Source organism: Hylaeus anthracinus, unplaced genomic scaffold (assembly GCF_026225885.1).
Source record: "Hylaeus anthracinus isolate JK02 unplaced genomic scaffold, UHH_iyHylAnth1.0_haploid 0, whole genome shotgun sequence".
NCBI classification, from domain to species: Eukaryota; Metazoa; Arthropoda; class Insecta; order Hymenoptera; family Colletidae; genus Hylaeus; species Hylaeus anthracinus.
The window spans coordinates 6,131,475-6,147,907 of NW_026533254.1; the positions used below are offsets into that span (position 1 = coordinate 6,131,475).

Genomic DNA, 16,433 nt, shown 5'->3' on the forward strand with positions numbered 1-16,433 from the left:
ACGATACGAACAATCATGCATAAGCACGCCCATTAACGAGTAGCGATAATACACCATTGTGTTTTTTCATTTTTTCGTATTTTTTTTCATCTCTTTTATCTTCTTCTTAACACGTTCGCCGCACACGTAACACCGTCCTACTCGCGTATAAATTCTACGATAGCGATTCGATCCGCCGATCGATCGATCGATCGATCGGTGGTAAACGGGTGCACAATAAAATTCGCGTTTTTTTTTGGCTAATTACAACGATTACGGTTACATTATCGTGAACTCCGCAAGCTCAAAAAGTGGATTGATCGCTAGAACGGCGGCACCATGCATCTTATTTTTATATCTACTACGTAGACCTGTATAATGGATTTAAATGTAATTCGACATCTAAGGAATTGACACCGTCAGTGGTCAGCGGCGATCCTTCGCGCAAGTCCTGACTAGAAACGTTCTGAGAAGGTCGTAAGAGTGTCCTTTTTCTTGGGTTGTAATTTGAGAAAAAATTGTCTGACTTTCAGCTTTGATTTTAAGTACACTGTTGGCCATATATGCATGTGGGTACGACAGGAAATTATTTCCACTAGAATTGTACATTAAAGACTCTTAACTGCGTTTTCAGAAAGTGATCTGTACAAAAAAGAAATAAGTAACATTTACTTCATACTTAAGCAAACTTAGTTGTATTCATCACGATCGCCTAGTTTAAATTCTCTTTACTACATTAAAGTTATTTTAATTATATGTTTTAAAAATCACATTGTTTAAGGACTACATTTATGAAATAAAAGGAGACACCAGAATGTAAGTACATTTCACTCGTGCATCAACGAGTTCTTCAAACTATGCCATGTATAGACGTGAGTATTTTTAAGTACTTCGTGCTCGCAGCTACGTATAGTGAATATTTTTTTTTTTTTATTGCGCTTAGGTATATTTCATTGCGTATATAATAAAATTGCGAAAATATGGAAATAAAATTTAAGTTGAATTGTTTTATCAGTGTCCTGAAAGATCACATTGAACATGATTGCAAGTAAACGTACATATAAATTATCTGAGGTAATTCTAAACTTCTCTCAACAAACAATACTCCCAAACGTTAACGTTTCATTTAAAATTAAAGCTAAAATTAAAGAAACCCTTCCAAAAATTGCATAATCTTATATCACACTGCACTTAAAGAAATAAGTATTGTGACCATAAATTGCCACCCCCTTCTTTGGGGGTAATCCTGCAGCAAACAGTGTACATACATCACAAAAATGGTTCTCTAAAATAGCAAGTATAGAACATTTGAATAAAATTTCGCCTCGTCACTGTATATATGACTGACGACAATGTCGTTTTCCGAATTGTATCATTAAATCGAATTCAAATCGCGATGGTGCGCACAGCACAAACCCACGACGCAAAAGAATAGCGTCGCGACGACCACTGACGGCGGCCATAAACGCCCGCTCCGATTTATTCTCATTTACTCTGCATCCCTCTCACGCTATCGCCTCTTCGCGCCCTCGCTCCCTTGTCCTCCATTTCTTTTCCTTCTCAACACGAAGACCCTTCGACTTTGTGAAACATCACTGATCGTTACGAAAGGAAACACATCGAGATCTACGACGGCTAAGCGCGTGCGTGTGAAAACAATCGGCTCTCGTAATTGGACAGAAGAAATCGCTACTTGCTACCTTGATAAGTGAACGAGACAATGGCATCTATATCGAAGAACTCGAAGAATGTCCCTGGACGATATTCTATTTAATAAGTAAACTTTTTGAGAAAGATTCCAATAATTTGTGAAATTTTTACTGAGGAGGATTCCGAAAGAAATGCAAAACCTTTTTGTTAATTATGGATTAATGATGTCTAAAAGCATGAATCTTATTTATAACAATATTATTATCTCGAAAACATGATTTACGAAAAGACTGCTTTATTTCTCAAGAGCATTCTTCGTAGATCCTCGCAATACACGTAATGCCAATCGAACCACGAGCGTAAACAATTGAAGCTATGCACACGCATCTCTTACGACGCAATTACGCTATCTATACTCGCCCGTGAACGTCGCCATTTTTCAAGGAATGAGTGACTAGCATTCGTTCTACAGCGAAATGACGAGTAAACGAGAGTCGCTTGGATCATTCGCGAACGAACATACTCTATTCCTGTGCCTTGCCTTGCTTTCAGAACGTTCACACTACTTTCCTTTATCTTTCAAACTATTTATCTAGCAGTTGACACTATTCGAGTCTTTTGGGTAATATGTTGTGTCATCTTGAACAAGTATTAACTAAAGTTTCTTCAGAATTACAGGTTAATCACGATACACGTGACTTCTATTATATCATCAAATGATTTTGATCAAACTATAGCTTCTCTGAGTGCTCCTAGTGCATTCCTAGTTATTAGGCATTTATAACACAAACCATGTATTCGAGTAATAAAGTTCATCGACCCCTGGCCCACATGTGATTCAGAACAGTTCTCATCCAAGAGTCTCTGGCCCATATATGGATCAGCACAGCTTCCATTGAGGAAACTAAACGCTTTCTAGAACGTGCAAATTACATCTATGTTTGCTTATGGGGACAGTGAACGTGTTAACTCGGACACCCTACTTGCTGTCAATCGCATCCTCCGATAAGGAGACGCATGAACTCGAGACATTCAAACAAGGCTTCCCATCGATTTCTCTTGCACTTGCCCAAAAAGACACAGGTCATCGATCCAAATCCTAGAACAACGTCAACTACGAGAACACAGGTCGTGAAAGTCTCGAGTGTTTAATCGATTCGACCTCTTTCATTTCTCGTTCGAACCTAACTCCTGTATCTGTCCCATTCTGACACGCTCACACAAACAACGTCGATCCCAACCTGGCCAAGTGCCACGGTGGGATTGAACTCGGGATGTGATTCCTCGTTTTTAAGCCTATATAACGTTTTGTCTTGCTGATTAATTATACCTCGCGTGCGAAAATACCAAGAAATATCCTCGCAAAAAGTTAAGCTGGACGGCTTTGATAAAAATTAGGATCTTTTTCGAAGGACGTGAACGTCAAGGAATAGGAAGTGTTGCGGGGGCTGGTGATGGTGGATCATGATTGTGATGAACGGTGGCGTGTGTCTCAAGACGGGGGCGATCCAGCGTACGCGGCATCGTGGGAAAAGCGTCGATCGCCCCTAGGCGGGAGTGCTTCTTGTGCAGACCTGTACAGTGGACGATGCAAATATGGTGACTTTGGAGAGTCAGCAGAGTAACTATGAGGTGGCATCCTTGAGTGCGGGCTACCAGCAATTTGGAATAGACTTTGAGGGGCGCTAAGACTTGGTGTCGAAGTGGGTATATACTCAAAATGTTAATAAACGCAAAGGTATCCTCTATGACATATAAAAATCTATGACACTTTAATATAATGCTTTGAGAAATAATTTGTCCTGAGAACAAAATATGGAACCCTCTATGACATGCAGAATCCATGGCTCTTTAATATAATGCTTTGAAAAATAATTTGTCTTGGGAGAAAATATGAAACCCTCTATGACATGTAAAAATCCATGACTCTTTAATATAATGCTTTGAGAAATAATTTATTCTGAAAAAAAAATATGGAACCCTGGATATAGTTTGCTAACCTGAACAAATCCATTTAACAGTTGGCACTCAGCATGCTCATGGCCTCAGAGTCTTTTCGATACCGATTCAACAGGGTCGCTATAGTTGCATCGTTGATTATACACGTGACGTACTTGCGCCTATAATAACGTGTACGGGTAATTCGCGTCTGATGCCCGTGTTAACGTGCACATCTCGCGGGTGTGTCGTTTCTATGTATATACCGTAAACTGAATTCCCTAAGTGCTTAGCCAAAAAGTGTCTCGTATCACGGCAATTACGACATCGGCGCAGAATACAATGGAAACAATTTCTCTGTCGAAACGGTACGCGTTTCTCTCCCCTGTCTTTCGCTCATTCGCTCGCCACCCTAAGTACGGAATTATCCATACATATATATAATAAATCATATATATGTATATATTTATATATGTATATTTATACGTCGCAGAGATTATCGTATTTACAACGGGACGTTACTAGCGCTAGAGGTGTCGGTTGGCCGTTACCCCGCGCATCTCGCGGCGGGAATTGCGAACGCGTGGTTCGCCTTGCTAGAGACTGTTCACGATTTCCTCATCGTGCTGTCCGCGAATCTGTCGTTGGACCAGCGTGCTTAGGGCTCACCCATGATATGAACATTCCATTGCACGATACTTGGGAGAGGTCTGAAGTAATAAAAAGCATAGTCCTACAGGCGAGGAGTCGTTGATTCTTCCACGCGTCTTGTGGGTAGAAGAGCGGTCCACGATCAAACTTTCGTGTCGATATAAGCATGGATGGGAAGATGAGACCCGAGAGGACCCAGACCACCGTCTTAATTGTATATACCTTGGATGCCTCTCGAGTCTCATGTTATCCGTTCACTTTAACATGGGTGGGCCCTTACCCTCACGTGGGGTGTATCCAAGAATCGGCCTTTGAACGTCTCGCAAGCGTAGAGATAGATCCGAGTCTCCGTAATTGACTAGCGTTGAGGGACGCGTCGGTTTTAATCCCTGTCTTAAATGTTCACTTCCTCGAGCTCCGGGAGCCAAACGACGCATCCATCCGGGATCTGAATCACGGAACAACGCGCCCTCGAAAGCTCTAGACTGGCTCCCATCGAAGCTTCGTTCTACTGTTCGCTTGCGCGTCGCCGTCGATTCGGTTCGCGTCACGGAAGCACTGTCTTGAATTGTTACGAGTCGCGGAAAGCGAGTTATTGCTAAACGCTGAATATCGTGAATACTTGCTGCACGGCGACTACTCTCAGCGGCCCTCTATCTGATTGTAATAAACGGTTACGAAAGCGTTGTTGCTCGTTGCTCCTATCTCCAAATATCTCGAACGCATCGCGCGATAACTGCAGGAGATCGTGCGACGCGTTCGTTACTCTTGTTAGTGAAATCGTGGATCTGTTGCTGCCGAGTACACTTCGTGGTTAGATAGTTCTGTGACTGTCACCGTTGCGACGCATCCATGGCTTGGGGGAAATCCGTCGGTGTTGTGCAAAAATGCCAGACAACAGCTGGAGTGTGCTCGTGCGAGTACGATTCTGCTAGACATACGCGAAGCAGTCTCAGTAACGTTGTTGGAACTCGTGATGCCACCTGTTGAAGTCGATGTGGAAGATCACGATCGACCCGTTTGCCAGACCGGCCAGGAGAAACCTGAAACAGGGGATGAGTATACGTTGAAAACATTTGAAGATCGTGGGTAAATGATCGAGGGAGGGAGGATATATCCCGTAGGTGGAAATTCATAACATGCGTTTTCTACCTCTCTCGTTAATTAGAAGGATAGAATAAATTGATACATGAAATTGTAAATAGAAGTGGAGGCTACGCAACCCTTAGAGGAGCAATATTTACTTATAACATCGTAACAAAGCGTTTATAAACAAACTTCATATAACATTTTTTTCTTGTTTTCACTTGTAAATCATGCTCTTACAATCTTGGCGGAAAAGTAGCAAACACCCTGTATAAGAAAAAAAATTGTTCCTTGTATAGTACAATATGCTTTACATTCTCTATAAATTAATATTTTTCAAAAATTCCAGAAAAAATTGTTATGCACATTGGTAATCTTTGTCGTGTGTGGAGAAAGGTACCAGATGATCTCTTCGCCCTTGAGCAGCTCCGTGGGTACACAAACGCAGATTTCAAGTACCTACTTTATCGGCCAGAACTAACAGAAGTCGATAAGGCGATTTTACTCGCCAAATGTCATTGTACCTTGTACAGAGTGCGCCATTTTAACCAAATTACAAATGATCTTGGATTGTTTATGTTTAGTAACATTATATGTATAAGGTTCGTGATTTATTTAACATTTTGATAAAGATTCTCTATATAATATTGGATTTTGATGATATACATCATCAAAGATGTTCGATTGTACTCACTTTTGGTCATGAGAGAGTGCCAGAGAACGCACGCTGCTTTCGCAAGCTGGGAATGCGTAAAGGAGAGCGAGGTTGAAAGTCCTCCAAACTTCCACGATCCGTTTATCTCCTCCTGTCATTAAGTATTCGCCATCTCTGCTGAGCAGCAGACACTGAAAGGAATAGAAAACCATAACACGAATGTTAAAGATTAATCAAAGGCTGATTGAGGATACCTGAAGGTTATCGTTATGAGACTCATGACGAAGGCGTTTCCCATTTATGGTAAACGCTGCTATGTGTCCACGTTCGTAATTCACCACAATGACACCTTCTCGCGACATCGCGATATTTTCAGGCGAAGAGAATCCATTCGGGGCTTCCAGCGACCTCAAAAGGTCGCCAAAGGTCGTATGCACCAGAACAGGTCCATCTGTAAACAGTAATGACTTATTAAATATCGATCTCACTTTACACGATGCTCCTTTGAAACTGAAAATCGACATAGAAGACCACGGATAATTGAAGAAGATGTATAATTACAGTAAGATCCTGAAACAACCAAGCCCAACTCGGCAGATATAACAACAGCCGTCACTGGCTGCTCGTGTCCAGTAAGAGTCGCTCTGGGCGCTGGAGCTTCGCCTTCTCCAACAATTGTTTGCGTTCTGGCGTTCCAGTGCCACAATAACACGGTGCAATCTGCGCTGCCAGATGCTATGTAACAGTCGGAAGTGATGTTGCATTCGCTGCGCGACAAACACGTGACGACTCCATAGTGGCCGAACACTATCTGCACAATCTTGGCTGCAATATAATTGTTTTGGGTATTAACATATTCTATAGTTTCAGATTAACTGCTCAGTTTTGGGTCAACATCTCAATTACAACCCTTATCGTCAATATCATTACCAGTTTCAGTGGAAAACACCCGGAAACTATTATCCCAGAAGCCACAAGCGACCAGGAATCGACTGTCCACCGTGGTGACGAAGCAGTTGCTTCGAATCTTCAGTTTTTGACTGAAGTTGTCACCCAAGTGTCGACGTAAGGTGGGGTTTGAGCTGTTCGCTGCTTGTGCTGCAATAAACGAATCCGTTCTAACCAAGCTACTACGAATATTCGATTGTAGTACATTCATCATTTCAAAATTACATAAATATGTGGTGCTCGTCGTAATAAAATATAAAAATAGGAGTTTGATTGTCAAAGGAAGCATTAAGTTTGGCCTAACTATTAAACGTTCCAATCATATTCTTGCCGTAGAGAATCTGGGAGTAAATCGAAAACCTTACAACTAACATTGAACATTGAGTATGAACTAGAAACATTTGTATGAATATTCATAATTGCTCTTACTAGAATATACACACACATAAAAGGTTGCTTTTATTCAAATTACCTGCCACTTTATATCCCGTTATCGATATAGGAGGCCAGTTTGTCATGAGGAACGCCAGGACAAAAGAACGATTAGAACTTAGGAACACAGTCAAGTAAATTGTACAGTCGGCCTCATAAATATTCGTACCCTGTATGTCTATTAAAGAAGTTTGTCTAAATTAAATAATATGTTCGTTTTTTTAAATATACGTTTCATTATAAATAGTGATGCGCACGAAACGAGATACTCAAGAAGATCGAAGGAAGATTGATTCCTTCTATCTCCGAGTCTCCAGTCACAGCAACCTCCACGTGGTGAGACCTGGTAATCGGTATTATTCATGACGAACAAACCTTCGTCGCGAGTAATAGCGAGCTAATGGCTGCGTACTTGTAATAAGATCTTTAGATATAAAAAGTGCAAAATGTAAAGTGTAAAGTGCAAAAGGGCAAAAGTGTAAAGTGTAAAGTGTAAAGTGAGATTAGATATACATATATTAACAAGGGCAACACCGAAGAGCCATGGGTGGTACCAATGGTCCGTAAAAGAACAAAGTATCCAGTATATAATTAGTTTTCAGAAAATTTCATTTTTATAAATTATGTATTAACATTAATATATTTTGATTGCAAAATGTTAGCCATTTAATTTAGACAAATTCCTTCAATGAACACGAAGGGTACGAATATTCATAGGACTGACTGTACATTAATGTAAACGGTATTTCTCATATTTAGTGCTGATTTCTATGATTAACCCTGTGCGAACAAAAATTGGGGGCACGATGGAACTTAATGCTAGTTCTGACTATCGAATTCCTCTCATTAAATTCTTGTGTCACTTACAGAGGACTGGGTCCATGGACAGCGGTTGGTTCGCAGCCTGAGCCTGCGGAGTGTCAGCGTAGCTAGGCGATTGCACGGATGCTGTAATTCAGTTTGTATTAGTAATTAATTTCAACAGAGATGAACTCTGCACGTCTGCTCGGCTTACCAGCGTAGTTGGTGTTCCATCTGTTGACAGCAAATTGCTGTCCAGTGGTAACAGTGACAACCGATGGCAGAGGCAGCTGGGGATACGTGTTGGCCGAGATATGGCATATCGGCGAATTCGATGGGAATTTAATCGTCATGCATACATCGTCCGGAATGCTCGAGAACATCATCGGTGACTGCAACATGGGTGGCAACGTCTTGTCAAACTTCGCGGTACTCTTCACGTTCGGAACGTTTGAACAGAAAGAAAAACGTGCATTGCACGTATTTGTAGGTATATGCGAATGACTTTGATCGATCTAGCGAACGCGCTGTGCAGATGGCTAAGTTGGTGGTCCACAGGGTAGAGTCCGGAATACAAGTAAGGATTCTATAGGATGTTCCATTTCTTGCGATCCGTGCGATTATTTTCGGAATTTTTAGAGAAAATGTTTCTAAACGATAGCTAGTCTGTTTTTAACCACTTAGCTTATAATGTCGCACCCGAGACGTGATATACTGACCGGGCCAAACACCAACAAGACGTATCAGAGACGTGGTGGACTAAACTAAATATTTTTCTAACAATTCCGAAAATACTCGCCTTGCTAAGTTAAAATGGAACAGATGGCTTAATAATACTATGAAAGTCAACTGTTCTATTTCTGCACTCGCAGGAGTGCTACTCTAAATGTACTCTAGAAGTAGCGTACTCTTTAGAACTCATGCCATTGATAGAAATAATCAATTAAGAGCTCTACCTTAGGATGAAGCTTTCACCAACGTACCTCGATACTAAATACCTACAATACAATGCACGCTCTTCTTTTTACAAAGTTCTACGAGATACTAAACACTGGTGTCACTCGTAAAAGCATGATGTATTGTGAAATGAATATTGTTTACCAAATGCATCGCCGAGCTCCGCGGCGGATGAGGCTCCATCAGAAGCTGCGAGGGAGTTTGGCCGAAGTTTCGTATTTGGTTTTCTATGGCTTCTCTTATTACTGAGTCTGTTATGGTATCTAAATCTACGCTGCCCTCGTACGTTAAATAGTAGAAAACGTTTGTTGCTCGAATAGCTTCCGGACCTTAAAGAAACAGAGGAATTACTTTGAACAACCATATTCGTTCCAACTTCTTTGTTCACTCTCGAGAGTTCAATCCAGTTGTATAATTTTAAATACTATGCTCGATAACTTCAAAACTGGAGTTGACTTATTCTAAGAAAACGGGAGCAATACTCCACACTTTATTTCATTCTACTCTCTACTGAACAGCACCGAACACAATGTAAATTCGTATCCCCATTGTCTAACTTCGAATAATATATTCAACAGCTACTACAAAGCATTTCACTTTCAGAAGATTGGATCAACTCAATCTCCATAGTCTACTTTACTTTCTCGTCTATTCAATTATTGAAATAAGAGTCCAGTTCAGTAAATACAAAGTAAGCTCTCATGGCCTACGAATACTTCTTGTTCGCTTTCTGAGCCTGCTGTCGATTGCTCATGGGCGGTATTTCCGGTTGTACATTCGTGCAACCGGCTGTAAACGTGTTACGTATTACGGGGTGGCACGCATTGTCGCGCCCGGCACACGTGCCTAATTGGTTGAGACAAGACCGGGAGGAAGCTAACTAAAAACTAATTCCTTCCATACGCGCGGCGAGCGCACCGCCTCACTCCTGGCTCCAGGACGGCATCTTCGGGGAAGCGCCGGATATAGAGGCGCCACCGACAATTACCATCGGTGGAAATCTAATTTGACTCGACTACGCATGTCCCAACACTAGGACCAGCACTCGAATTGCTCGAGCCCATTGTCTGAATATTATACAAATAGAAAGGAAAAACTCACCTTTCTGCTTGTAACCGAATATCAGGTCGATCCACTGATGCAATTGGCAGGACACGAACTCTGATTCTAGAGCCTAGAGGTATTTAAAAATAATCAAAATAAGGTTCACTCTACGTAAAAGACGCTTTAAATTAACTCTTTGAATTCCAAGGAGCGAAATATACATTTTTCTTTACAATCATGCATCTTTGTTTAAAATTGTCTGGCATTTCTTGGATATGTATGACAATTTCCTCTGGCACTCAAAGGGTTAATTTCATTTTTGACCATGACTTACCATTCGATTAATTCTGATGAATTCCTCTGGAGACGATGCCCATGGCGGTAGTTCAACGTCGCCAACCGAGCTACCGTCTTCCTGCCTACCCAAGCGATACCGATTACTGTTCACCAACATTTCCGGTAAGAAGAAGAACTCGGGAATGAGCTCCTGTTAACAAAGCGAATAATTTATTACGACGCTGTTCTCTAACGTATCGGGACGAGGCACGCGAAGATTTATTCCTGGACAATAACAATAGACGTGAGCATCCGTTGCCCGTAGAAGTGTAACTAATAAGTAGAAGCATTGGAAACCGAGAACGAAACGAACCTTGACGTCGGAAGTGTCTCGTTGGCAGTTTTTCCAGGACAGAGCTATCGAGGAGAACAGTCGATTCGGATGATCGAACTTGCCGCCTTGGAGGGCCAGAAACATCGTCGTCATGGGCTCCTGAGACATTAAAATTGAAATTATCATTATATCAGCTACTTACAACACACTGTAAAGACTGTAAAAGCAAATCTGAAAATTCATCAACACTGTCAACGTTTCTCCCTGCTTATAAGGAACCTTACTCGTACTATCGAAATGTTTTCTAAAAAAGGAACGGTACTTGGACCCAGAAACTTCGAAGCTTATGGTAAGAAGCACGAGCGCATAAAACAAAGGATCGTTGACCGACTGCACACTCGTAGAACCCAAAGGTAAGCACTTCCTCATGAATAACCTACAATCTTTGACCCATCATACAAAGACCCTTCAGACGCTACTCTGGTATATGGTTTCGCGCTTAATGTCCTATCCGTCCTCCGTCAGCCGTTCGCTCTTCTGACAGCCTGATGAATGTTAACAGAAGACCTCCCGCGATCGACGTCCATTTCGTGCGTAGGCGTACGTGAACGTCGTTGCGTGATTTACGAGATTTTCGACAAGTTGTACACAATACCATCGCCTACGATCGAGACTTCTTAAAGATCAAGAGTACCTTTACCGATTCTTTTTATGGAAGAAGACTCTGAAACCCATTCGAAGGCATCTACCAATAATTAACACTTTGCTAACCCTACACTTTACCCGACCTATACGAAATAATAAAATCTTAGCTGAAACTCTTGTAGCACATAGATTCTTCTCCGTTTCTTCCACAGGTATGACCTGACGCCACGGCTGTACGAAGATATTTATAAAATAGACCGAAACATACAACGAGCATCGCAGTTATAAAGCAATAAATTGTTTATGACGCAATATATCCTCGCTCGAACAGCGGGGTGTCGTTCCAACCAAAGGGGTAATAAAATGCTTATTGACGATTTGCATGTAAATGCGTCGGATACTACTAACCCATTCGGGCCATGCTACGTCGGGCATTTATATGAAATTGAATCGCTGTCGGGCGAATTCGCGGAGAAATCATCATCCAGCCGGACAGAAACGATACGATCGACGTGGAACGCGATAAAGGCAGTCGTGAAAGCTAAACCTATGATTTTTTTCTCGTGCCGCTGATCGTTTTGCCAGGGCAATAACGCGAAAATTAATATAGTCGTTAACGTAATAGAAACGCGACGACTGGAGCCAGTAGCGGTGTATTTTTGCGCCCTGAACGGCTGGGACCATAGCGTGCGCACGTACGGGGAACCCCAGAGAAAATGCAGGAGAAAACAAATGCACATATTTAACGGGAAGGCGGGCTTCGTTGACTCGGGGGCGTTCCCACGCCCCCAAATTAGTGTGCAGACACTACCGAATGCGTCGTAAGAATTTATGGTTCGAACTGGACAGGTTTCTTAAATAGACGGTCCAGGAACGATTGTTGAGCTGTTCCTGACCGCTTTGAGGATGTGTTTGAAATGGTCCGAAAAAAATGTGAACGATATTAAGTCTTGTTTAGAAAATATTGGATTAGGAGAGGCTTTATCGACTGAGAGAGAGAGGCTTTATCGTCTAAATTCATCTACTGCATACTATACATTACACATAACATAATTTCTTAACAATGTTTGAGTAAGATAAGGTTCTTTTATGGTATTGTAAGATAACATAGTATAAGTAGCGTAAGGTGAAATGTGTTAAACCGAATAAACTCTAAGTTGGAGCGTAGTGTTTAAATTATGATTTGTTTGCTGCGTGTCGTAAGAGAGCAGTTATGTTATGTTCACAATAAAGGAATATTAATTAGGTTGAGAATTATATTATCTTATTTACTTAATTTTGTTGCTTTATATAGGTCCCACAGTATTGAATAAAAAGTCCACGGTCAAGATGTACGCAAAATATATTTATCAAGTGCTTACCACGCGAATCATCCAGTTCAAAACGAAAGCAGCCGTGGAATAGTGCGTGCCATAATGGAAGGGCGGTATACTGTCGTGCTCCCAGCTCTGAAAGCGTTCCTCGAAGTAAGCCCTTCTGCTTGGATTCAACGCACCGATCGGCTACGAAAAGTAACGAAGATGTTCGAGTAACCAATTCAAGCAGTCAGATAAAACATAAAGATAAGTGGTGGTTTTATTACCTTCGACAAGTCACGATAGTTGCTGGGCAAGCTAAGATCCAGCTCCTTTGTCTCGTAGTTAGTCAATACCCATGGGAACACGGGGTACTGATTCAAATCGTTGTATGTCCGACCTGAAATATAAAAGATAACACTCAATCTCCTTGTACACATCGCCAATTGCACCCGTGTTACAACGCTTTCTGTATTTCCAAAAAAAATGTATCCCGAAGCTAGTAGATTCTCGACTGCCCTAATGCAATTGTTCATCTCTTAATTCGCTAAGTTGACTCTTTTCTGTGCCCAACAGTAGTCAGTCGCGTGGACCAGCCCTCCCCCGAAACGAGATTCCTCGTCCAAAAATAAACGAGCCATCAGCGTCTTCCTTTTAATGCGTATAATCACTGGACCTAATTTTTTTGTGGAGGCCAGAACGGACGGTCACTTTTCTTCCAGCGCCACCCTCGCCACGGTCTGTGACGGACGATGAAAAGCGGGTGGTGCTTCTAATTCTATTTTTACAGAATGGAGGGGAGAAGAGAGAGAGATGCTCTCCGTTTAGTAAGCGCATAACTCAGACCGTGACGGCTAATCGTTCCTGAAATTGTCACTTCTGGAGGTCTCACTCTTCCACCCTCGCCCTCTCAGCCCCGAAATCCCATTCCGAGATGCATTAGTGACGGCAGCGCGCCTGCAAGCCTGGCTTCGTCTAATCTCCTTCCCTGTCGCTAATTAAAACCCGTCAGCAAGTTTGTCAGAGGACGCTTCCTCTCGTCGGATCGTTTACGCGCGAGTTTAATTCCTACTTCGTTCTGCTTGCTTTCCCGATTCGTCGACAGACGTCTGGAAGAGTGTCCTCTTTATTACGCTGCGATTTAGAGAGGTTTCGTGACGTTTTCTACTACAAGTCACTATACAATAATGTATACAAGGTGAGGCAGGTACACTGTTACGGAGTGATAATGCCTAAATTATCGTGGATACACAACAATCTTACAGAAAAAAGTTAGAAGGTTCAAGGGGGTCTATTTTCTATGACTTTTTTCTGTAAGACTTTTTGTATCTCCGATAATTTAGACGTTATCATTCTGTAACACTTTAGCTGTCCTACCCTGTGTATAGGTCGGAAAAGGACACAGTTCAAAGTTACATAAGCCTTAGCAATGAATGCAACTAGTAGCTATAACTTAATACACATTAATATGTACCATGTAACAAAACTATCAGCGTTTTCCTCTTATCGTCGCATTATGAACTAATCATGAGACACTTTTGAGTTTTGTGTAATTTTGGGGTTCCTGCAACTCCTGAGCCTGGATCGACTAACCCAGTTGGCCCACCCTGCGATAGTACTCGTATCACCAGCATAATTCTTCACAAGCAACAAGGATAATCGCGAAGCCGCAAAACTGGCGGTTGGATCGTCTCCAAGAAGCTCACCGGATACTCGGCTCGGCCGTGAACGAGAATAAAAAAGAGACGTAGGGGCAAAGAAGGACTCTGGCGGCGAAGACTACTCGCGGCTGAGGCGGTCGGCGCACAAGTCCCGTCGTTGCTACAATGCGTCGTAAATCGTGACGCTGCACGACCGACGGTCGGACGTAAATAATAGTAAGGCCGCGTTATGCATCAAAGTGATTATTAATGGTAGCGTCGCGGTGAGTGAGCGCCCTCGGAACGCTTCCCGACAGCGGAATGCCCGCGACACACGCGTACCCTTTCGTCTCCCGCCCTGCGGGTCCTACCTTCTGGCCCGCGGCTCACCCTTGCTCTTCGCTTGCCCCACCTATCCCCCTCGATCCTTCTTGAACAACGTTATAATAAGTGCTGGCCGCGACGAGAGGCTCGTTTTTAACTCGTCACTCGACGAGATTTAGAGGGACGTCGCTACCGCGGAGAAAAATCGGCAGGAAGTCCGACTAGATGGCCTACACCGAGGTGTCAAACTCATTTTTGTTCGAGGGACAGGGTTTTTGTTTCGTTACATTTTGATTCGATCAAGAGTCTTGTATTGTTTGGGGGTTCGATTTTCTTGAGAGAAGGAAACCACCTCGTGTTCGGAACATTGATTAAATAATTAAAGCTATAACGCTGCACTCATCTGAAAGGCTTCTCGGACAACAGTTAGTGATTCACCGCGGCTAGTTTCGATACCAACACATTCAGATCAAAATGTGTGGATGTACAGCTAACGCGAAAACGTGTAACGAGAACGGAAAGTATAATTCACGAGAAACGTGAAACCTTGCATGAATATCTGATGCAAAATTTAAAAGGCAACAAGTACCTATTGTTTGAAGTACGAAAACAGCCGTGCAAAGAGTTAGCGCAGTAACAGCTACACGAGTAGTATTGTTCAAGGAGTCGTCTTAAAAATTCAAGTAAACACTCCTCACAAAAAAAATATAGAGGCAGAAAGGTTATTTATGTTAAGTGTATTATTACAAAGGGTTTAGCTAAATCAAAGGGTAAAAGGGTCCTCTTGGAAAATCTTTCCCTACCAATTAAAAAATCTGTAAGAAATATTTCAAGTGGTACGATTAACGAAGCTCTCTTGAATTTCGGTGCGCGCAAGACGTTTTCACCGCCAGAAAGGTAAGGCCCAAGCCGACGGGGCCAGTGGCGGTGTATCAGCGGTAGGTGCACCGTGCGGCGCACACCTACGCGAACCGGCTCGCGTCACGACACGCAGCCTATCATATTTACATCGGGCCGGCTGTCATTAATTTTTAATAAACCGATGCGATCGAGCAAATAAACGAGTGGACCGGATCGCATGCGGGAGCCTGGCAGCGGGACCGGTTCGTACCGGTAAGGCTGTTCCCCCGCCGGGCCTTGTGCCCAATTGGGCCCACGCCGACTGACCACCCCCTCCCGCGTCCACCCTGACCCCCACCACTCCCACGACACGGCTATTTATTCGCGCAATTAATATATAACGCTCGTAAATACGCGGCCACCCTGCGGCCTCTCGCGGCGTTTTCTCGTCGATATACATACAAATAATTACGCGACCGCGGCGATCCTCGTCATTAAGCGGCCCGATTACGCGTGGACCGGCATAAATTCCCACTTACACAATTCTCGATCGACTTGTTTACGAGCAGCCTGTAAACGATCGGCTATTAGCGTCCATACGAGTGCCGTGTCAGGGCGTCGTGGGACAATTTCAGAAAAAAGTAGTTTGTTTGACTAGTGCATTGTCGCCAACTTGTTCCCCAACAAAAATGCTCGTGATTGCCATTACTATAACAATTTTTGCGATTGGTCCGTAAATGATAGGTCGGGAAGCAGTTAATTTCAGTTGAAAGCAAGCAACAGGAATAGGGAAACTCGTTTCATGGTGAAAACTGGTCGCGACATTTTTTGCCGTTGCTGATTTGTGAAGCTGTACTTCGAGTTGCAGGTGCAGGTGCGCCGGAAGTTTAAATCAAAAGATCTCACTTTCCATCTAAGAACAATTCCGATTTTTTTTT

General features: G+C 42.7%; 1 protein-coding gene across 15 annotated transcripts in view; it reads right to left on the minus strand.

Annotated features, from left to right (window-relative positions):
* Positions 1–6: 6 nt before the first annotated feature.
* The window catches only part of LOC128895764 (neurobeachin), a 238,904-nt gene continuing 222,477 nt past the window's right edge, over positions 7–16,433 (minus strand). For 11 of the 15 annotated variants that reach the window (XM_054158708.1, XM_054158680.1, XM_054158671.1 and 8 more), the window contains 13 exons: positions 12,979–13,091; positions 12,758–12,898; positions 10,791–10,910; positions 10,476–10,628; positions 10,199–10,271; positions 9,242–9,426; positions 8,355–8,574; positions 8,207–8,287; positions 6,890–7,057; positions 6,521–6,784; positions 6,214–6,410; positions 5,999–6,150; positions 7–5,261 (listed from right to left, as the gene is read on the minus strand). In XM_054158708.1, the coding sequence (XP_054014683.1) occupies positions 5,171–5,261; positions 5,999–6,150; positions 6,214–6,410; positions 6,521–6,784; positions 6,890–7,057; positions 8,207–8,287; positions 8,355–8,574; positions 9,242–9,426; positions 10,199–10,271; positions 10,476–10,628; positions 10,791–10,910; positions 12,758–12,898; positions 12,979–13,091 (1,958 nt within the window). In that variant the 3' untranslated portion in view covers positions 7–5,170. The remainder of the gene's footprint in view (positions 5,262–5,998; positions 6,151–6,213; positions 6,411–6,520; positions 6,785–6,889; positions 7,058–8,206; positions 8,288–8,354; positions 8,575–9,241; positions 9,427–10,198; positions 10,272–10,475; positions 10,629–10,790; positions 10,911–12,757; positions 12,899–12,978; positions 13,092–16,433) is intronic. The other 4 variants (XM_054158765.1, XM_054158747.1, XM_054158690.1 and 1 more) reach the window with 1 other exon arrangement.